At 34.3% G+C, this 23458-nt stretch overlaps 2 protein-coding genes across 5 annotated transcripts; one reads left to right on the top strand and one right to left on the bottom strand.

The window, feature by feature from the left end:
* LOC113392847 (CCR4-NOT transcription complex subunit 3) lies at window positions 1-19048 on the top strand. 4 transcript variants are annotated; one of them, XM_064216603.1, is made up of 17 exons: window positions 1-375; window positions 772-1004; window positions 1951-2106; window positions 2725-2904; window positions 3206-3247; window positions 3856-4054; window positions 4679-4776; window positions 5566-5660; window positions 7098-7180; window positions 11076-11200; window positions 11552-11581; window positions 14024-14184; window positions 14507-14642; window positions 15683-15781; window positions 16437-16553; window positions 16709-16918; window positions 17081-19048. In XM_064216603.1, exons 1-17 carry the CDS (start codon window positions 351-353, stop codon window positions 17177-17179), a joined length of 2088 nt encoding a protein of 695 aa, XP_064072673.1. In that variant the 5' UTR covers window positions 1-350; the 3' UTR covers window positions 17180-19048. The 4 variants fall into 4 exon arrangements, with proteins under 4 accessions (XP_064072673.1, XP_064072672.1, XP_064072674.1 ...); XM_064216602.1 differs by having other exon boundaries at window positions 16428-16553; XM_064216604.1 differs by lacking the exon at window positions 3206-3247 and having other exon boundaries at window positions 3847-4054; window positions 16428-16553.
* A 1348-nt stretch (window positions 19049-20396) lies between these two features.
* LOC113392845 (ATP-dependent RNA helicase DDX47) lies at window positions 20397-23440 on the bottom strand. Its single transcript, XM_064216608.1, has 8 exons — window positions 23229-23440; window positions 22787-23045; window positions 22334-22500; window positions 21751-21987; window positions 21363-21586; window positions 20983-21115; window positions 20711-20839; window positions 20397-20564 (listed from the first exon to the last, which is right to left on the bottom strand). Exons 1-8 carry the CDS (start codon window positions 23355-23357, stop codon window positions 20415-20417), a joined length of 1428 nt encoding a protein of 475 aa, XP_064072678.1. The 5' UTR covers window positions 23358-23440; the 3' UTR covers window positions 20397-20414.
* Between the last annotated feature and the right edge of the window lie 18 nt (window positions 23441-23458).

The raw sequence follows: 23458 nt of genomic DNA, 5'->3' as shown, positions 1-23458 counted from the left end.
TGCTCTATTATTTTGCGCCTGCGCACTTGACTGATGGTCTACGCGACGTACCTAAAATCATATTGTGGAAAATTTGAAGTTTGTTGTTTTAGTGACAACTTATCCATAATTATTTATGAAAGCTTCGTGCTAATTACCATTCCAGGCGCGAGGCAGAATAATTCTGTAGCGGTCAGCCTGGATGCGTTCAGTCACTAACAGTTCGAGCGGTGTACGGTAGCCATCTTGGATTCGAACAAAGCTTCAGATGTGTAGTTTGTCTGTTTATCAATAATTTTTGTGCATTTCCCTGTAAATAGTTTGTATGTTTAGGATATGTACGGAACATTCGTCCACATGTGTAAATAGCTATGGCTGCGACAAGAAAATTACAAGGTAATTCACAATGTTATCAGGTTAGAGATTGATTGACCCCAACCTATGTAGATACGTGTTCTAAAGTTCTATTGTCCAACCGTCAAGACCCTCAGCTATGCAGCCGAAGCTAGGGCCAGATTGATAGTGTACAACATATTTCAGTGAAAACAAAACTAGGCGGTAATCGTGAGAATTGACAGAACGATTGTCGTCTACGTGCTTTTTTTACGTTGATTTTCTTTTACCGCCTCAATAACGTGATATTTCATAAATATTAAACACGAACGAAGCCTTAAAACCTGTATAATATGTTATAAACAGTGCAAAGTGCGAATAATTGCGCGTTCGATTGGAAATTGCGTTCGAAAAACAGGTTTTCTCAGTTCATTTGTGTAGTGATGATGTTTGTTGCAGGTGAGATAGACAGGTGTTTAAAAAAGGTCACAGAAGGGGTGGAGACGTTTGAGGACATCTGGCAGAAGGTACACAATGCGACGAACAGTAATCAGAAGGAGAAATATGAGGCAGATCTCAAGAAGGAGATTAAAAAACTCCAGAGGCTACGAGATCAAATCAAGTCATGGATCGCTTCGGGCGAGATTAAGGATAAGAGTACACTTTTAGAATATAGGAAACTAATTGAAACGGTTAGTGGTTGAAAAGTTTTCATTCATAATATAAATTTTCTAATTTTTTTTTTTTTTTGGTAAATGCTTTGTGCCAATGGAGTTATATGCCACTATAAAAAATAACTCTGATTTCTTCTATGTATAATTATATAAGTTTAATAATAGACTCAATACAATATAATATGTTCAAGTTTTTAAATCTATTATATTTCGCAAACTTGTAAATCAGTTATTATGACATAAACTATAGTATATTTCTTGTAATCTTACAAAAATATGAACAATACAATTATATTGAGACATTAAACTCCAGTTTCTAGGCACTTAAAGATTTTTTAACAACCAGAGAAAAATACAATGTTCATTATGCATATTCATTTTCTGAGTTTCTTGTTATTTAAGGTTAAAGTTTTCCATTATGATCTTAAACAATATACTATTAGTTTCTAATATGAATTTAAATCCTAAGATAATGCTAATCAATTCCAATTTGTTCCTTATTTATTAGTAAATGATTGATAGATTTTTAGCCTGACTTTCCTTTATACCAAAAATAGTACTGTTTAATATCAATACTACTAGATTTATCATAACCAATAAAATTCCTTTAACTGAAACTAGTTTGTAAGACATAATGATATATATATATAAACATATAATGATTTGGCAATATGGTGAATAAATATATAAACAGATATAACATGTTTAAGAGTCTGTTTAAAATCAATGTTCAAAGGAATCAGTACAAGTGCCCTAAATTAAAACATGTTTAATAAGCTACTTTAGAACCATTGCCAAATATTCTTACAATATTTTAACAACATTACAACGGTTTCTTGTAATGTATTGATACTGTACAACAGTTGAATCTGTATAAAGTTATTTATTTATTGTGTATTTGTATTAACTTTCTGTGATGTTTTATCGTTAAAGAGATATAATGTAAAAAATATTTCATTTACAGCAAATGGAGAGGTTTAAAGTTGTTGAAAGAGAGACGAAAACAAAAGCATACTCTAAAGAAGGGCTAGGTGCAGCACAAAAGCTGGACCCAGCGCAAAAAGAGCGGGAGGAGATGTCCTCGTGGCTTATATCTTCTATTGATGCACTTAATTTACAGGTAATCAATTAGAAGTACTTAATCTGACCTGAATGATATGATTAAAATGTTTGAATTTATTTCAAATATCTTATGAAGAAGACAATCTAAAAAAAAATAACATTCTAATAACTAAACAATATAGGAATAAGTTTAAAAGTCATTGTAAACACATCACACAATAGATTTTATTAATTAAGTTAAGCTCAGTTATGGCATTAAGATCTTTACTTCTCATAAGAACTTCACAATTCACTTAAGGTGAAATTAAATATACCCAAAAATCATATACAATTAATTAAAATTATTCATATATCGGTAGCATTCACTAAAGTAAATGTTAATATAATAATAATTATTAATAAATAGTTCTACAACATAACATAACTAAAGAATAACTGAACTCTCTAAAAAAGTATATTATTATAAATCAACTATTGAATATAGCATGGATAGTAAATTCACCTTGTATCTATATTCTGTCAATATAAAATATTTATTTAGACATACAACAGAATTAAATTGATGTGACAGAGTGCGTGTACAAAATAAATATTTAGTAAGATTACATGTAATAAATCAATTATATACATACATGAATAGGAAATTTATTGAATATTATCATTGTATACATTCCAGATTGATCTTTTTGAGTCTGAAGTGGAATCACTATTAGTTGGTAAGAAAAAACGGCTGGATAAAGAAAAACAGGACCGCATGGAAGAGCTCAAATTCAAACTAGAAAGACATAGGTTCCATATAAAAAAACTTGAAACATTATTACGAATGCTAGACAACATGTCTGTGGAAGTTGAACAGGTGAGCATTATAAACTAGATTTTAAGAAATATAATATGTTTTCAATATGTAGAATAACAATTATCATACAAGGCTGTAAAGAAAATTCTGTCAATAAATTGTTAATACATATAAGTAATAGCTATGTCTAATGTTAGTTAAATTTCTTTTAACGATCAAACAATATAAAAATTAATTTGTTTGAAAATAAAACAATTATAAACTTATATCATTATAGAATTGTTTAACAGTATTTGTTTTTCATATCATTATTATTATACATAAAGTAAAACTAAACTATCTATCTATCTACTGCCTGTAGATGATCCACTGCTCGGCAAAGGCTACATTTCCTCTTGAGAAGGTTTGGAGCTTATTCTACCATGGTACTTCAATGTGGGTCGGTGGAGATACATGTGATAAAATATCATCCTACATATGTAGGTTTCCTCACAATGTTTTCCTTCATTGCTGAACAAGTCACATAAGAAGTCAGTGGTTCTTGCCTATGTTTGAACTTGCAACCTTCAGTTAAGATCACATGTTTTAACTACTGAGCCACATATAAACATGTTTTATAATTTATTTACATTAGGTTGAAAATATATTGAAACTTCTAAAATACAAAATTTATACAAATAAAACTTTAGTGATAATATTATAATTGTTTAAGCAGCTCTTTCTACGATAAATTTTCTTTTAAATTAATTGTACAATAGATTCTCATTCAATACAATTGCTTTTGTTTTATTTATTTACATTGAGGATTTAATATATCATATAACAATATATATATTCTTATCTGTCGTACTTATTAGTGGAAACTTGATTGGCTTATGTTTTATCTTGTTATTATTTTGTAACTTTGTACTGTTTATTTCGTATAATCAAATAAATAATAATCTATACAGTAACTTAAGTCTGAATGATGTACTATAAGTTAATAAAAAAATATTATTATATATATTGCAGATAAAAAGAATAAAGGAAGACGTTGAATACTACATAGTGTCATCATTAGAGCCTGGGTATGAAGAGAATGAGTACATTTATGAAGACATCAACGGACTGGATGAGATTGAGCTAAGCGGAGTAGGGTTACCGTCATCAGCCACTACTGACAGTAACAACAGCAACGACTCGCCCGGATCACCCACTAGTATACTCTCAGGTGATTGCATGTTGTTAAATAAAGAAAATATATTCTAAAGATACAATATTTATTGATAAGAAAAAATGACTCACACAGCTTAAATTTCAAACATAATAAAGATCTGAGTAATGATAATTCATTCATTTAAAATACTTAAAATAAATAATTGTTTTCATTTTTTGTCACGTCACTGAATAACTTGATTGTTCAACAAACTATTTTATTTGAAATGAGCTATATAGATACCATTGCTCATTTATGCAGACTGATCTTGTATTTCGAAGTTAGTTTGAGTAATTGTATATTATGTATTAGTTGTTTATATTATTAATAGACATAGCATCACCTGGTAGGAGTACAGCTTTTTGCCATAACAATAATTCACTAATTAATTCATCCATGCGTCTATTATTGTTAAACCTAACATTAATATTTTGCCGTATATTCAGTTTGAAAAGAGAGTGAACCAGTGTTGTTATAAGCAGAAGCAACATAACATTTTAGTTCCCACGATTGACCAATCACCGTTGTGATATTATGGTCTAAGGAATACTTCATGTTTCTTGCATTTGACCAATTACTACGATGTGGTTCCTATAAAAAAATTAAATCAAATGTTTAGTGTTGTATTAATGGTTTCAGGAACGAGTCCAATCGCGTCGCCGGCGTTAGACCTCCACAACCACGCGACGGACTCGATAGACGTAGATAAGAAGAAAAAAGAGGAGGTCACGACTAAAGTAAGCGCCCCCCTCACACGGCTAATCGTTCATAACATAATATTACATTCATCATTAACTTCAATTTTATATTTATTATAAAGTTGTAGTTGTGTGGAGTATTGATGTGGATATTGTCCTTTATTTTATTTTTTTTCTAAATTTTGTAGTTCCTGCGGTTAGTTTAAGGTTCCGTTAATGCACTTTCATCGAATTAATATTAATCAATAGATTGAAGAATATGGTTATTTAAAATATACATAGAATTATAATTTCTAACAACATAAACCATATTTCCTTGATTTCACAGTACATATATATATTAATATCTTAGTAGCATTGTAGTGGTAGTGTTTTTATTTTTGCTTTATTTTGTATATATTTCATTCATAATGATGGCCCGCTTTCTTAGAACTGTGAAATTCCCTATTTATGTCATTCAACACTAAACAAAATGTTATTTTCTCATATTTACTGAATAAATACGAGAAAAGATAGATAAGATATAATTTTGTTTATTAAGTTGAATACATACATGTGTTAACTGAAATATGCCTCGATAGATTACTCAATTGAAAACTGATGCGAAAGTCGCATCAGTTCTTTGTTTCTTCAAAAGGAAAAGTAGCGCTTTAAAAGCGCTTCACTATGTTAATATATCACATCCTCCATCGCAATACCCTCAGGGTGTGACCGCCTGTGGCAGACGTAACAAAGCCAAGAACCGGTCCGGGACGCGGACCGGGTCGGGTCTGTCGGGTCGTAGTGCACATGGAACCAAAAACTAACCGTGTCCGTGTCTGTTTGCAGCCGGTCAAACCGCTGCCGCTGCGGGTGACGTGCGGCGTCAGTAGTAGTCCGGCTAACGTTAGTTTGCTCAATAACTCCGCCGCATCCACGAATAGGTCAGTCCTCTGACTTTGTTATATTTCATCATCGGGGTTCGGTGTGGAGAAAGTGACTTCATACGTTTCAGACTCACTTGGGATATAATTTATTCAACAGCAGGCAGACTGCTGTCTCCTCAGAAACCTCGAATGTATCGATTTTAAACCGATATTGCAATACATTAAATCTGCTCATTGCGTATTTGATGTCAATACATTCATAAATAAATATTTGTCGATATTTCTCGAAAACGATAAGGACAAATGCTAAATTATCAAATTTGATAATATCTAAATGTATGAAATTTTGAAGCAACTCCTGGAGTAGCCGCGTGCGCGATATCCACATCGCATATTACATAAAAGTATTCTTTTATAAAATATATCCAAAGTGCTTTAACTGTTTCGACCATATTGTACTAAATAGTCTACGTCATAATGTCACTTTCACGTTCCGAATCTAACAATTAAAGTCTATTTATTTCTTTCATGGGCAAATCAAGGGAAAATTCGAAATAATTATCATTCTTAAGTACAAAACTAACAATTTCATAAATTTTTTGTTGTATTTGAGAATTTTTTCTTGACATTTTGGTCGAAATGAAATCAGAAATCAGTATTGTTATGTACACACTATTCATATATTTATGACGCTCGTAAGTCGCTACCAGCTCTTAGTCCAGCGGCGTACGTCATTTACTATTATGAAGATACATTTAACATATATGATATATTTTCAAATATATTTTTATAAATAAACATGTTTTCGGTTAGTACTCGAATCCTAATTCCTGGCAAGCTCTGCAAAGTAATGACGTGCTTAATTTATGTTTATATATATTTTTTTATATTTACGAGCCATACATGAGCCAAAAAATTATCTGGCACATCTGTTCGCCCACCAAATCGCAGTGAAGCAGCGTGGTGGATAAAGCTCTCTTGTTCAGCTGTTTCTCTTTCTCGTACATTTATACAAGTAGAGTTTGTATATTCTGTAATTTTACGCAACAGACTAGAGCAATGTTGTAATTATACAACTATTCAATGTTATAAATATATGGATAGATATAAATTTGCATGCATTTAAAAAAATAAAGTTTTACATAATGCGAACGGAACGCGTTTTTGCTAAAATTCAAAATTATAACTAATATTAGCGAAGAACGCCTTCCAGTCGTATTTGTAGCATGTAAAAATAATCTTACTGAGAAATTATCCTGAAGTTTTCATAATATTGTTATTATTTAATTAAACCGGTTTCATTTACATTATTTATCGAGATATGCTCGATAAGACGGCGACGTTATTTCGACCCATCTGCTCGATGACGATGGGGATCTTGTTTTTTCCGATACGTGATATTCTCCTATAAATTCCGTAAGTGAAACCGGCTTACTTAATAATAAGTCCTGCCGAATGTGACGCGTGTGTACATTGTGTGTGTACGTCTGTCAGTATAAACAACACGTGCGCGTCGGGCGCGTCCACGCCCATCAAGCAGCCCGCGCCGCCCTCGCCGCACCTCGCCAGGCCCAGCGGTTAGTACCACTCACCACCACTCACGGACACTCACCGACACTCACCGACACTCGCCGACACTCGCCGACATTCGCCGACACTCGCCGACATTCGCCGACACTCGCCGACACTCCGGTAAAACACTGATACTATTTCAATTGTAATGTACGTGGTTATCATTATGGTAAATTAAATATTTACTAATAAAATTATATTCAATTCCAAATGACCTAAAAAATATTTGTCTTTTCAAATTTAGACGAGTAAATTTTCACACATCTGCGATTGTTAACTAACCTCTAAAACAGTTATTTGCATATTATAATAACAAAAAATAAGTTAAAAACAAAGTATTTCGTGGTATAAATGCTACAAAAAATACCTCAGGTAAGATGGGAAAGTTATAGATACTTGATTTTTTTATTAAATATTTACAAAATATATCTAAAGATAGATATTATTTAACACATAATTTTCCTTCAATAAACACACGTTAATAAAGAATAAAAACAAAAACTTAAGTAATCTGTTATCAAGGCGTCTTGATAATCGTACGGCGCTTTGTTTACAAAACAAACTGCCTTATCAAAGAGTGAATGGAACAATCGGCCAGCATTATGATTACCGCGCATTGGCATAAAGCCAATTTTCTTACAACGATCCTAGTCCGGAGCTATGCAATATAAGATCTTAACACATACTACGTGGAAGTTATATTTCGGTGAACTATAAAAATACGCGTATACATTGCAAAGAATAAATTGGCGTGTACCCAATACGATGACACAGCTACTTCGTTCAGTCGTCAAACCTCATCTGAGGTAACCCGTGTCTAGGAAAAATTAAAAAAAAACAAAAGAATGTTTTCCCGCGCAAATGAACGATAAATATGGACGATGGTAAAGTGATTTTTAGTGCATGTTAAACTTTATCGTTTTTTTTTTTAATATAACGCGATGTGTTTAATGCGTAGTTTCGAGCTTTGCGAAGTTCAATGCCGGTTATGTAATGTGATGTTTTGTTTGTGTGTCGGTGTAACGTATCTCCGAAATGTGTAAATATTGTATGTAAGTTTTTATAAGTTATTGTGTAGCCCGCGAATTGAATGTGTTCATGACTTGGTATTCTTAGCGTACGTGTCATCTGTCGTCGAATTTAATGTATATTTACTGGGTAAAAACATTTCCTATAATTAGATCGCTTTGTTCGGTTTCAATCGATGACGTGACAGTGACTTGATATTATTTAATATGAAACTGTGACGTTGTTGTTTTTTCCATGACGTCTTCAAAATTTCTTATTTTTTTTTGGAACGTGTATGAAAATATCGATGCCTCTGCCTTACGCTTCCCTACAGATGTTCCTTATTAAACATTTTTTTAAACACATATTCGAGTTACTTTAATAGGTTCTGTCTTAAAATGTACGCTGGCCATAAAAATGGAATGATATCTTGTGTTCGTAATGTTATATATTTTGTTTTCCGCTTGGATATATTTAATGATCGACTTAATACTGGGTTGCTCGCAATTTATCTATCCGGTAACGGTTCCATAATTTTGGATAGTTATTTTAAGCAATGATATTTAAAATGATCTTCACTTAATGTTTTAACTAACTGACCATGTTATGACCGTTTAAAGTTTAAAGTAACTGACCGTGTTAGACTTCTTAAAAATTTAATCAATGCGTTCCGTTTATCAGTTTATCGCGATACGAAAAGTACTGAAGTATAACTAGAAATCGATTCGATATATTTAAGAACGAAGAATTTAAATTTAGACATCACTTTAGTGAGAATTTTATGTCAGTTATAATTTATAATAACATTCGCGTAACAAAAACAGTGAACTTGTTTATTTATTTTTTAAATATTTGGTAGTGATAAATAGACGAAAGAAATAGCCGTACAGTCGGTAATAAATAAATAAGTTTTTTTCATAAGTAACTCTGTGTTCATCCACGTAGAAAAATATTCCATATTGTAATCATAAAACCAGTATTTATAGGACACTTGAATGATAAAATCAATTTTACTATCTATTTCGCGTCTATATCAACAACAACAAGAAACAAGGTATCGATTTCGTAGTTATTAAATAGGTTGCGTATTTAGTAACGCAGTAAGAGTTAAACGATGTTTAAATTAATAAAAAATATTAAAACATTGGTACCCAAAGTTTCGGAGGAAAAATGCCTCTTATGTCATTTTAAAATTTGACGGAAATCGATAATTTCACTATTTAAAATCGTCAATATTATAAAACTTGAAGGGGTTCTATACTTATGATAATATCTTTTATGTAAAAACCTCTATAAATTAAAAATGATAAATAACAGTTTTACTACGAATGTAAATTGTTTATTTCCTGTTACCTGCACGTGGTGTCAGTGACCTGCGCGTGCGCAAAATGAGTCACCTCGTTAACTGCATGCAGATGTATTGGGATGTTTGTTTATTATTTATTGTTGCTAGACCGGTTCTAACTTGATTTTCTAACATAAATTTTTATGTTGTATTTACATTTTTTATAAATTGTTTATCTACCGTAATATTCTATCTCTGTTAATATAAGATTAATTATGTTTGAAGAAATATTTGACTCGATTTGTTCATAACTGCAGTGTCACGTTACACTACAGGTTTGATTTAATCTCATAACAGAATATTTGTATATGATAATCGTGTATCCAATATCAAGATAACTATTAATATTGATAAACGATATAAAAATATTATCACGAAAAATATCAATGAAAATTAGCATAAAAAAATAATATTCGTCGTATTATCGGTCGTATTTTACATAATGTATGTAATGAATTAATCAAGTTGACCTCGTTTCCTGTTACTAATGAAGCATGAGAGTGCAATGTCAATGTTACGCGTATTCGTCAGCCGTGAGTCACTCGCGCGCGTGCCGACCGCGCTCTTAAAAATATATCTTCAAGTCTACGTTTTCAACTGCATTCAATAAATTACTAGAATACTAATACTGTATTAAATTTGGAAGGTGTAAAAGTATGTTTCGTTGATTTAATATATGTTGTAATCCAAGAGTTGTAAATATTTGTATTATTAAAATTAAATATCTTTGCATGTTGGAGTGGATCAAATGGCAACAGGTTACTGTGATCCCTTAAATAAAAGAAGATAATTGACTAAGTTTTTTTTTTAAGGAGATTTTTCGATATTAATTTATTACAGTCTATCAATAGATATTTTAATCAATTCAAATCAATGTTTTTTTAACAAATGTGTTTTTATTATAAAACGACGGGTACAATTACTTTGGCAATCACCGACTGCTTTGAATTAACCTTAGATCTCAATAGAGTGATAGACAGATGTGTATATATGTATTCTTGTTTTAAAAACGTTATTAGTGTTAGATTCGGCGAATTTAATTTATTTATTTCATAGCATTCAACTGTAAGCTATGTGGGTCTGTTATCTCTTAATGACGTCTCCATTGTCTGGTTAACGAGACCCTATTTTATATTCAGCACGTAATAATGTTTATTACAAAAGATGTAACTAATAACAATGGATACGCCGCGATGAGATTTTGCGAATAAAAATACAGTAATATACTGGATGATACTACTGCGTAAGAATTAACATATGGTGGCTCTCAGGTTAATAACAAAATTCAAGTATGTATATTCAAAACAAAATCTGGTAAAAACTGCTCAAAAAGTATTTTTTTCAGTTCACCGTACGTTTCTCGGATTATTTTAGATACAGAGAAAAAACTCACAAATGCATATTAAAATTACATTCGACATTACGAAACATGTCAAAACGGAACACTACACATTTGTTATAACACAATTAGAGCAATGTTATGTGAGAGATCGTATTTGAAATAGTGATGTGCTCGTGCTAGTAGTGAGTGTCCCGTGTGTCCGCAGAAGTAGTGGAGAATGGGCCGGTGTCGAGCGCGCCGCTGCTGCCGGCCGCGCTGCCCGCGCACGCCGCGCTCGCGGCGCACGTGGCGCTCGCCGCGCACGCCGTGCACGCCGCGCACGCCGCGCCCGTGAGTTACACTCTGTCTCTACACAGAAAAATACTTCATTTTGTTAAAAAGGAAAGCAGTTTGACTAATTTACCATCGTATGGTCAGTCTTCTCCGCCACCCATAAAAATTCGCACTGTAAGAACGATGAACCGTGGGAACTAAGACGTTATTTACATTACATTGTAATGAAGCCTAAAGTATAGTTAAGGTTTCAAGTGTAATTGAGCCTGTATGATTAGAGCACAATGCAATACAAAGAATTGCTATTTTTGGTAAAAACGACTACGAACCCACGAGGGTTTTGTAATGCTATACCACAATATTACTTTTAAAAAATAAACTAATATTTTTCTTATTTTTTCACGACAGAAAGCAGAAGAGCAAGTCGTCCACCTAATGGTAAGTAGATTTCTACCCCATATTCTATGTAATACATACTCTTGATTGCCACGAGTCTTAAACATTGAGATCTAAATTTTATGACTAAAACAAGAGGCCATCTAGAATTACAAGTAACAGGCACATTACGGCCACGTAATAGAAATATACGTCGAACGAGATGGGTAACTATGAACTTAAAAGAAAATGTTGAATGCACTACCCTATAGAAAATTCTGTTCATGCTGTAACACAACGCATTTGTCTTTAGAAGGGGTTGTATCAAGTCGGAATTAGTCCGGTCATTATTTAAAAGTAGAATAAATGTGTGATGTTATCGTAGCATAATATAGGCCGTAGTATCAAATTTTAACATAAAGAGCAGTTTTATTCATTCGTCGTTATATAGTCTGGCTTACCTTCTGTGACTATCGATTTTACACATTTAACAATTAAATTAGCTGACCAGTGTAAAAATTTAGAAGGTTCAAACGTGAATTTTATGTCGTCGAAGTCAAAAGGTTTGTATGCAATAATGAATTTTGTAGAATCATGAATCGTAGTGTATAGTAGTCGTATGCAAAAATCACAAATAGTGTAGAGTTATGAATCATAGTGTATAGTAGTTGCAGGCATCAATCTTGTATAGTCTATACAATGATGAATCATATTGTATAGTAGTTATAGACAAAAATTATGAATATTGTATTTTTATTATGTTGTATTTATTTAAAGATGGATGGTAATTTTAACTAGCCACCTTTCCTCATAGACACTGGTACTGGATGAATGCAAACCAAAACACAGGCCTCGTCTCTGTAACTACACTGGCACACGTATCGTTTGATGTTATACAGTTTAATTTGTGATATATAAGATACATAAAAACATTTTCTAGTACTCTTTCTAATTATACATAAAACGATATTATATAATATTTTAAGTGCATATTTAAAATTAGTTTCTGTTTATATATGTTTGAGACACAAAAAATAGAACATACCTAAAGTTTTATATTTTTGCTACATTTTATTGAGACAATGAATTTTCCGTGTCTCTAAATGTGGTGGAATATTAAAAAAAAAAGAAAAATCATTCGTGTTATTATTTAAAAACGAAATAAAAACAGATTGTTATCATTCAGGCCGTAATACTACAATTTTTAAAACAAACAAATACAGTAGAAACAAAAGATAAGATTAATCGTTTACGACTGATAACAGAATATATAAATATATTTATTGTTGCTATAAATATATAAATAGAATATATTATCATATCAATATTGGTTACATAATGGTAAACCGCGACGCTTTACCCTTCCGAACGTTTTGAATTTCCCGCGCATATTATCTAGAGCTTGTTGTACTGACATATTGAACCACTAGTCGAAGATTTATTATGTTGGTAATATTGGTATACCTTCATTGAAATATTAAAACACATGTCTCCTACGTAAAAACAAGATCTTTTGTTACGTTATCGAATGTAATTTGGCTTAATTCGTGTGATCGTTTGTTTTTTTAATGGTAATTCGATCGAATAATGGTTTGTTCGACGAAATTAATGATTTTGACCTGTAATGTGCGAACTGATGTAAGTGAAAAGGGAAATTGTGTTCTGTTATAATATCGTAGTGTTTTTGCGTTTCTGATAACATTTTAGTGTCGTGTTTTGCTTTTGTTTTTGTATTTTACGTTTACGTACACAGATATTGATTTCAATATACGTTTGAACGTCGGGAAAATATCGAGTTTTCTTCGTTTGTTTGGTTTTTTAGTTGGATTTAGGATATTGCAAGATAAAAATAGATTCTTATTTTATATCTATATGGATGTATAATATGTAGTATAATCTATCTCGGTTTGACATTCGTGATCATAATAACGGATAATTTTCGGAATTATTTTATAATAGAATATGTACGTTCATGTGAATGCAATGCAGTGCAATTATGTGATTTATTACAATGACAAGTCGTAATTTGAGGTGAACAAATAAATATTTTTTTTTTATATTTTTTTTTAGGTAGATTTAAAAAAGTATTTGTTTTAAAATGTTTTTTCTTATTACTCCGTCTATGAACAGCATACCACTTAAATATTAGTATTCGAAAATTATATACTGTTTGCCGACATGTATGAGTGGTAAATACACGTGGATCGTTCTTGAAAATCGCGGATTCTAATCTAGGCAAAGCACCAGTTTCCACGTGCCTAATTTATGTTTAAAATACCTTTTAAGGAAAATCGTGAATTTTCTTGCACGAGTCGAAAGAAATTTTGCCGTATGTATTCGATGAACATACAGATGGACGACCCGCAGGGGAACGACGTGTGGAATTAGAGTAAATATCGATCACAGAGGAAGCAGTAGAACATTTCATATGGTCTGTTACTGGTACATCATTTTTCGGCAACTTCCGTCGGAAACAGGATTACAATTTTCGTTAATCCGTTTTAGACATCAAAAAGCGCGTCCTCGACGACACTCGCATCGAGCGCGGCGACGTCGACCGTCGCGAGCGTGGTGACGAGCGCGCTGGCGTCGGGCGCGCCGTCGCCGCTCACCGTCAACGGGCCCACGCACGCGCTCGCGCACACGCCGCAGCACATCGTCAACAAGTACGTCTTGCGAGTTGCGAGTTGCGACTGCATTTACACCAGTTTTTGCGAAACTATTGTTTAACTCGGTGCCGGCAACCTTGAATCTTGTAAATTATGCAAACATATCAAATTGTATGTGCTTTACGAATTAATGTTTTTATTTTATACTATAAGTAATAAATAAACATAACGTAATATTTACCTCTCTCCATTATTTTGATTACTATGGATATTAAATAAAAAAAATGTAGCTAATTATTTTTTAATGTCGTATTTATCGTAAAAAAACATCAACGTAAAGTCCTATAATGTGAACCGACGTGTGTGTGTGTGTGCGCAGTGGGCGAGTGAGCGAGCCGCCCCTCACGCCGGCGCCGGCGGCGGCGGGCGGCGCGGGCGCGGGCGGCACCGCGTCGCTCAAGAGCATGGCGCAGGAGGCCGTGCAGCGCGCCGGCCTCGACCACCACCACGACCAGGTACGCCCGCAGGCTTGCTCGTTGAAACGCTTTCTACGCCAACAATATGTTTTCCATTTTATTTCTCAAATCGATCGACCTTTTTTCAAGTATATTAATTATTTTTCATTTAAAACGACTCTACATAAATATACACACACACACGGAAGATACTTTAGTTATAATATTATATATTATATTTAGATTATAAAAGATGTGCATCATCTTTAATCTGTTATTTTAAGACAGTTCAATTAATGAAAATGCTGTATTTACTTTTTATTTATTATTAATGATATATGATCAATGATTTAATTTCATCTATTCCATATTCCATTGTCTATGACTTTATTTGTTATTCTATCAAAGTTTGGACTTGATATTGGTTTTTACTATGGTGTCTATGGTGTATATTTCCTAAATTTTATATTTTTTGTGGGTTGGAGGGTATAGTTAACAAATGATATTTGATGCTTGTGTGCGAATTGAATATTTTTTAGCAAATAAATAATTGAAATTATCTTGTAGTGTTCACTATTGATGTTGATGATTTAAGTTAGTTGTTAATGAAATGGACCTTGTCTCAAATCTATTGCACCTGTCACCATATAAACATTTACACAAATATTTTTTGTGTATTGGCAGTCTCAGTACATGATAGCCAATCCCAAATGAAAAAAGTGTAAAAATAAACAAACCTTAGATTTGTCTATAACATGTAATTTGCTAATAACTCTGGTTACGTATGCACTATAGAACATACTTGATAAATGTATGTATATTTATTTTAATACAACAACTGAACTGTTCCACTTAACTATTTATACCCACTTTAATTTGAATTCCAAAGATCTAATATTAACTTGGTTGTAAAACTCATCCTTGCTCTTCTAATGTGTGGTGTGTACGGGCTTTGCATACTGTTGGTCACTATTTTTCTTCGAGGCGGTCTCAGCTTTGATTTTCTATATAGACACAAATAATCAAAGACTGGAGATGTTATTTTAAGAAATCATAAGTAAGTACGTGGCAGTGGTCACTCATGTCGCGCCCGGTCACAGACTAGCGCGGCGCTGTCGCGGCGCGGCCTGGCGCTGTCGCAGGCGCACATCCCGCCGCTGCTGGGCGTGGCGCCGCTCGGCCCGCTGCCGCTCAACAACGTGAGTACCGCCCCCCCACTCGGGGATTGTTTCCGACTGCCGCTCTGCGGGTCGTGTTTGGTCATGTCGAGCATTCGGCAACAAATTACCTCAGTGAGATCTGTCCAGTTCATTATAATAAATAGTCTCGGTCGACATATATATGGTCACATGTGTTGTCACGTTGTATGGTCCTGTGCGTTTGAAATAAGTTTGATTCCCCTTCTCTTCTAATGAGTGACTTTCATTTCAAAACATCGATCGATTACTTGGTGGTAGGGCTTTGTGCAAGCCCGTCTGGGTAGGTACCACCCACTCATCATATATTCTACCGCCAAACAGCAGTACCCAGTATTGTTGTGTTCCGGTTTGAAGGGTGAGTGAGCCAGTGTAACTACAGGCACAGGGGACGTAACATCTTAGTTCCCAAGGTTGGTGGCGCATTGGTGATGTAAGGAATGGTTAATATTTTTTACAGCGCCATTGTCTATGGGCGGTGGTGACAACTTACCACCAGGTGGCCCATTCGCTCGTCCGCCCACCTATATTATAAAAAAAAGAGTACTACATATACGACAATTATTTACGTTATTCACATATTAATACATAGATCGGTAGATATCGATAGCCCCGCCGGTAGCTACTATCGTGTATTTACCCACTGCAGGATCACCAGGTGCAGTTCCAAATGATGGAGGCCGCGTTCTACCACATGCCGCACCCGTCCGACTCGGAGCGCACGCGCGTCTACCTGCCGAGGAACATCTGCCAGACGCCCGTCTATTACAACCAGGTACTGCCAAATGTATATAACAGTTATTTTCTCTATTCCTCTTAGTATTTTTTAAAATGTAATTAGAATGCTAATCTAACTTATTACACAAATTGACATTCGATTTTTTTTTCCAATATATAATATATGAGTATATGCTTTACTATTGTCACCAGGTGCTGCTACCCCACTCGGACTCGGTGGAGTTCTTCCAGCGCCTGTCAACCGAGACACTATTCTTCGTGTTCTACTACATGGAGGGCACGAAAGCGCAGTACCTAGCGGCCAAGGCGCTCAAGAAGCAGAGCTGGCGATTCCACACAAAGTACATGATGTGGTTCCAGCGACACGAGGAGCCCAAGGTCATCAATGAGGAGTATGAGCAGGTAAGAGAAATGTTATGTCTTTGAACTAATATGTATTCAATGAATATTACATTTGCTTAAAGAGAAAGAAACTTCTATTTACAACTTCTTATATTTTTGACCATTTTCGAAAATGTCTTTTAAAAAAAGATAAATTGTTATGCTATCGATCTTCTGTTCCAGGGCACATACATATACTTCGACTACGAGAAGTGGGGCCAACGGAAGAAGGAGGGCTTCACGTTCGAGTACAAGTACTTAGAGGACCGCGACCTCAACTGAGGCGCCGAAAACTATCCGTCATTCCGTTACCGAGCGCGCGGGCCGCCCTCCGTGACGGCGGCTTGTACCATACCTTCCTCTTCCGGCGGTCCGCAGATATCAGTGATGCGATAAGTTAGTGCGGCGCGACCGCTGAACCATTGTGATATCGATTTAGGAACCCGTAGCGTACTCGGATGCCGTACGACCGTTTTATTCGACTTTATTGGACTTTTTAAGCGGCTTTATATATTATGTTATATATAAAATAAGAATGTAAATGTCCCAGTAAATATTAAATCATGTTTTTATAATGTGGAATCTCATTTTTATAAGATTTTATGAAGTCGTTACAGATAAAATGAGTGTTAAACCTGCGCCTGACATGTTGAATATTTTAAGCTGCACGGAACTTAGCGTCGAATAATAAAATTTACATCGAATGTATAAATTAATAAATAGGACATAGTATATTTTATTCAGAACACCATGTGAATGAACATACCTCTATCGGAAAGCAATATATATTTAAGTAGTAAATAAGAGTCCAATAAATTTTTTATGCTAGTCATAGTACTTCAACGAGGCAAGAGGCGACGCCGTGTACATCGGATGAATTTGTTTGAAGAATGCGTCTTTAGATATTGATAGAAAATATAATTCTAGATGTGTACTCGGCGGTCAGTCACAAATCGGGGTGTCGATCCGAGAGCGCTTCGGGCGATTTGTTTTAAAACTTGTTTATAGCGACTGGATTAGTTTGAAATTATTATAGGCCGGCTCGCTGGTGTCACGGAAGTATAGGCCGAGTGTGAAAGTGTATAGGTTAATGACCAATATTTGGTACATTCACTGCTTTGATCTAATTTTCATAGATTCATTGGATCAAATTTGCACGGGGCAGAAATAGAATTTTTGTCTTGTAATAGCAACAGGATTATTATTAAGCTCGGAATGGGTATGTTCAAGTGCCTCAATATCTACCTGAAAAGAGAATATGGATTGACTCCAACCTGTGTATAAACTATTCGGAAGTAGTGGTCCGTGACACCCGCGGGTCCGAGCTGACCATAGCTAAGGATCTCCGGAATGATGTTACTAGTATACTCTCTCACCTCCGATGTTGAAAATTAGTATAACATTATTGTATATCGACTTTATATTTAGTGCATTTAAATCGAACAAAATTTGATAAAACTATTCGAGCGTGTATATAATCACTGCCATGTGTATTTTATTTATAAATATATCGCGTATCGGGAAAAGTAAATAGGACAGCTTGAAACGTACTTATTTATTTGTGATATTTCCTCTTAGAGACGAGGTGAAAGAGTGTACGGGGTCCGTATGATAATCCGTGGAACGGAACTGTGCTGCCGGATGGTGTATCACCGCCGATGACGATCAGTGGGGAGACAATTCCATTTAGTTAGACCGTAGAGTGATTCTGTAAGTCCGCCGGCCGCGTCTATTGCGCGGGGCGGCGACGCGTCGGCCGGTCGGCCGGCGGTCGGTCGCGTCGGCCGGCGGTCGGTCGGCCGGGCGGGCGGGGTGAGCGGTAACAGCGCGCGATCTCGTTAATTCCGTGCGTGGTGTTGATAGTTTTCATTTTTGTAAAAAGTCTATCGTGCGAGCAGATGAAATGTGGTAAATAATAATAATTTAAAAAATTATCTGTACAGTTCTATTTGTATAGAAATAATAAATAACGATTAAAAATTAAAAACCATGTTGTGATTTCTTCTTAACGATTAGTTTAAGTGCGTCGGTTTAGAGCGCCGCCTCGTATTGGGGCGTCCGCGTTTATCGCATTTCTTTTTCTTATTTATTTTTTAATTTGAAAGAGATGACTGTTTACTTTGTAGAATAAATTGTAAGAAAGCATTTAAACATTTTGTTTGTTTAATAAATTTTCCATTTGTTAATTCAATCAAAAAATTGATAAAAGGTGGACATGGCTCAGTGAGTCCAGCTATGAATGTTGAAATTATCAAGTTTTGTACCTCTCCTCATCCCATACTTCCATCATACAAAATACAAAGTACAGTAAAAAAGCAACACTTGTCAATAACATAACAGACTTGCTATTGAGTCATTATAAGAATATGTAATGTTCCCTTTTTCTTTGATGAAGATGAAAGATTCAACGATCTCATTGTTTGCCGTCTAATAATTTATTTAATAATATATATAACTTGAAACATGTTTAGTTTGTCTCATGAACGAAAAAAATAAAAATCTCATCAATATTGAATTAGCAAGTTGCTGTAAATCTGCATAAGTACCAACATCAACAAGTCGATGTAGTTATTTTTCCATCTGGACGGCATTATCAAACAATGGTATTGCTGTAATATATATCTGAAATTTGAAGTCGGCAAAATTTAAGTTCTTGAAGTTTGAATTCTATCTAATATTCGACACGATACTACTACGATATATGTACGAAGACTAGCAACTACACTCATCACAAGTAATTATCAGCTCGATTAATATAATGAATACTAAAATTCGTATTTTCTGTATTATTTAATCACTATTAAGTTATTACACTAAACTAATTATTAATATCCCACTATTATTACATAGCCTTGCGTACTGTCAAACATACAATAACATAATCAAAAACGATGAGATTTAGTATAGACAATTTTACTTATTGATATATTCCTAATATTTTTCACTACTTTCACAATACGTGCACATATCTTCCTCCATTTAGAACAGGATTGCCAGTAGAGCCATTTTATTGTATAATTCTGATATATTTATTACCAAATAAAGATCCTTACGTTACATCATATTTCTTGTCTATATATGTGCTATGGGTACGAAAAAAAAAACACTCATATTAATTTAATTTTTTTAGAGGTCAATCTAGCTTCAAACAACATATGTGTATTTTCTTAACAGGTTTTTGAATTTGAATTCCTGACAGACCATAGTTAATTTTTTTATTGTAAGACCGGCGCTGTCAGGTAAGATTAATCGGCGGAGCGGAGTAAGTAGTCATTCTGTAAGTAATATTATCCACGTCAACTGACACGAAACAAAATTTGAGCCCAAAAAAGACATGTATCTACTACAATATAAGCTAAAAACTGGATTAATGACGTAACTATTAAAAGCGTCATTACATCCTTTTGTCGAAGTAATATACGTTTCGTTCACTTTAATTTCGAGTATTAGCAAATTTTTCAATAAGTCTGAAGGGATATGTGAAAATAAGAACAAAGTATTGAATGTAGTGATATATTCATCGTTTCTTCCTCTTGCCGCCGTGCCGGGCGGCCGGCTTGCCCTTGATGCGGCGCCGCACGCCCGCCGCCTCCTCCGTGTCGTCGTCGGAGTCGACGCCGCGCTTTCCGCGCTTCCCTCCCTTCTTGTCCTCCATTTCTTTCATTTCCTGTTTAAAGTAATGGTAATGGTAATATTCCTATAATAAAATTAGTGTACAGTGAACACAAATATAATTTATAATTAAAAAAGTTTATAATAGGAACCAAACGAACAGTTAAAAAAATATCGCTACTTAAATGACTTTTCGCTTACAATCTTAGTGAGACGTTGGGCTTCTGCAACACGTTCCTGGAGTACCATAACTTCACTCTCTTCTGTCTTGTAAATTGGCAGCTGCTTTCCTATGAGCTGTTCAATGCGTTGATACAGCTCTACATCATACTGGAAATAATTTTTATAAATTGTATTTGTAGTCTAGTTATACAGTCAGTTTCTGAAAACAACTGCTAGCACTTTGTAACTGAAAGGGGTTTTTTTAAATTCCATATTGATTTTTAATGTCATAAAGTAACATATTGCATTACCTGGGTAACAAAAGTGATAGCTTTCCCAGAACGACCAGCTCTCGCTGTACGGCCCACTCGGTGAATGTAATCTTTACTGTGCAATGGTATGTCCAGGTTAATCACCACATCTACATGCGGGATGTCCAGACCTCTGTTGGTAAAAAAATAAATGTATTAAATTAATACGTAAAATAATCTGTATAATCTTACTAAAAGAACTAATATTTGTTTTGGGTCTTATTCAAATTAAAAAATAATTTAACAAATACGAAACACAAGATATTGTAGCACTAGAATATGCAAAAAATATCTAAATTATAATAAATTATTATTATATTCATATGGCAATAATTACTTGTTTTTATTTAAAGTAAATTTCAATTAAATTCCAAAAATACCTCGAGGCTACATCAGTACATATGAGCACAGAGCGGTTTTTGCTTTTGAACTTGTTGAGCGCGGCGAGGCGCTTGTGCTGCGACATCTGTCCGTGCAGCGGCACCGCGGACACGCCCAGTGCGCGCAGCAACAGCGCCGCTCGCAGCGCGCCCGCGCACGTCGACACGAACACTATCATGGACTTGCCGGACATCTCGTTGAGGATGTGCACCAGGTATACATCCTAGATCAATGACAGTAACTGTATAAACAACTCATTCAATGTTAACCTCGCAGGACTTTTTTACTAACACTATAACATCATTTCTTCTTTGACTTTTTATTAACCATGAGATTGAATAAAAAAAACATGAGGCTGGCTCGTCTAAAACATATAATATAACTAACCTTATACTTTACAGGTATAAAGATGTAGTACTGCTGTAGTTTCTCAACTGTTTGGTACTTTGTTGACACTTCAACTTTGACAGGGTCTTGCAGGGAGGCTCTCTGTAATTTCTGTACTTTTTTAGTCATTGTGGCAGAGAAGAGGTAAGTGCGTCGCTCGCGCGGGATTACGCGAAGTATCTTGTCCACTTCAACTTCAAAATCCATGTTGAGGATGCGGTCTGCTTCATCCATAACCTTTGTAATGAAACACAATCAATATGATAGAAGTACATTCATATATAATTACACAATTTTTTACACTTACAGAAGTTCTAGGACATCTTATTTAAAAGGATACATTATTACATACAAATATTTTCTGGAACTGATGGTGAAACAGTCATCTACCAGATTATAATTTAAAAACATTACATAAAAATTTGATGAATTATAATAAGAAAAAAGGATTTATTTATTTTTACTTATTTAAACAACCATTTTTATAGTACAAACTATTAAATAAAGTGAGCTAGCTAAGCAACTTGAATACTAATTTCATTAATCATCTTCCAATTGTTTATTTTTATATCAGAATACTTACAAGATACTTCAAAGCTTTTAAATTGAATCCTTTTGTGTTTTCAAGATGGTCAACAAGTCTGCCGGGAGTAGCAATGATGATGTGAGGTTTTTTTGACAGTGTTAGTGCTTGTGCAACCATATCCATGCCTCCGACTATCACAGCACATTTAACTCCTATGCTAGCACCTAAAATTTATTCGTTTTTATTGTATGAACTTGATTTCAGATAATTTAGTTTTAATAAACCTAAAATGCAACAAATAGCCAACACAATAGTTAAATATTTATATAATATTTTACATATTGCAATTATATATATAATTCAAGGGCATATAATTTTGAAGGCAATTGTTCTAGGTCGAACAGGTAGGTAGTGTATCCTCCTTTGAAACCCCAGTACATTAACTTTTTGTTATGGTAAAAAATAAAGAGATTATGATTCCTCATAATAATAAGATAATAAGAGTGCTACCTAATGCTTCAAACTGTTCTGAAATCTGGAATGCTAACTCGCGTGTAGGTGTCAATATAAGTGCAAAATATCTTTGAGGGTTCTCCAAAAGCGCCTGAAGGATGGGAAGAGCGAATGCGCCAGTTTTGCCAGATCCTGTCTCCGCTAACCCAATTATGTCTTTGCCCTGCAAGGCAACTGGGATGGATTCCTTTTGAATCTTTGACGGATTCTTCCATTTTAGTTCAGCACATGCTTCACATAACACGTCGACTACACCCTAAAATTAAAAAATACACATTACAAACATTAGCAAAACATAACCTTAAAGATATTATTATGAAACGTAAGATATGATAAAAGTGATTGTATGTTTCCATATCCTTTCAGATCAATTAGATTTAAAGGATTTCGTGCTATTAGTGTTAATTCAATACTTCTTGTTTTATTTATACACACTAACCAAGTCTTTGAACGTGACTGTTTCTTCTTCATTTTCTTCATTTTGATCCTCAACTGGTTGCTCTTCTGTTTCCACTTCTTCGTCTGATGCTGCGCTAGCGTTCTCACTTTGGTCACTATCTGCTGTCATAGTTCAGTCTTAACATAGAATAACTTTAATTTTTAAAAAATCTCATATCAACCATCACAAAACCACGCATGTTATATGACAGCTGCTGTCAAATGTAATTG

Source organism: Vanessa tameamea, chromosome 13 (genome assembly GCF_037043105.1).
Source record: "Vanessa tameamea isolate UH-Manoa-2023 chromosome 13, ilVanTame1 primary haplotype, whole genome shotgun sequence".
NCBI lineage: Eukaryota > Metazoa > Arthropoda > Insecta > Lepidoptera > Nymphalidae > Vanessa > Vanessa tameamea.
Note: the sequence above shows the minus strand (reverse complement) of the source record. Positions and strands in the feature narration are given on the sequence as shown.

Coding starts and splice junctions, on each gene's coding strand:
- LOC113392847 (XM_064216602.1), top strand. CDS start 351: ATGGCTGCGACAAGAAAATTACAAG. Junction 376..771: donor TGCGACAAGAAAATTACAAG/GTAATTCACAAT, acceptor TGTTTGTTGCAG/GTGAGATAGACAGGTGTTTA. Junction 3,248..3,855: donor CTACATTTCCTCTTGAGAAG/GTTTGGAGCTTA, acceptor TATATATTGCAG/ATAAAAAGAATAAAGGAAGA.
- LOC113392845 (XM_064216608.1), bottom strand. CDS start 23,357: ATGACAGCAGATAGTGACCAAAGTGAGAACGCTAGCGCAGCATCAGAC. Junction 23,046..23,228: donor CAGTCACGTTCAAAGACTTG/GTTAGTGTGTAT, acceptor TTTTAATTTTAG/GGTGTAGTCGACGTGTTATG. Junction 22,501..22,786: donor AGAACAGTTTGAAGCATTAG/GTAGCACTCTTA, acceptor AATAAATTTTAG/GTGCTAGCATAGGAGTTAAA.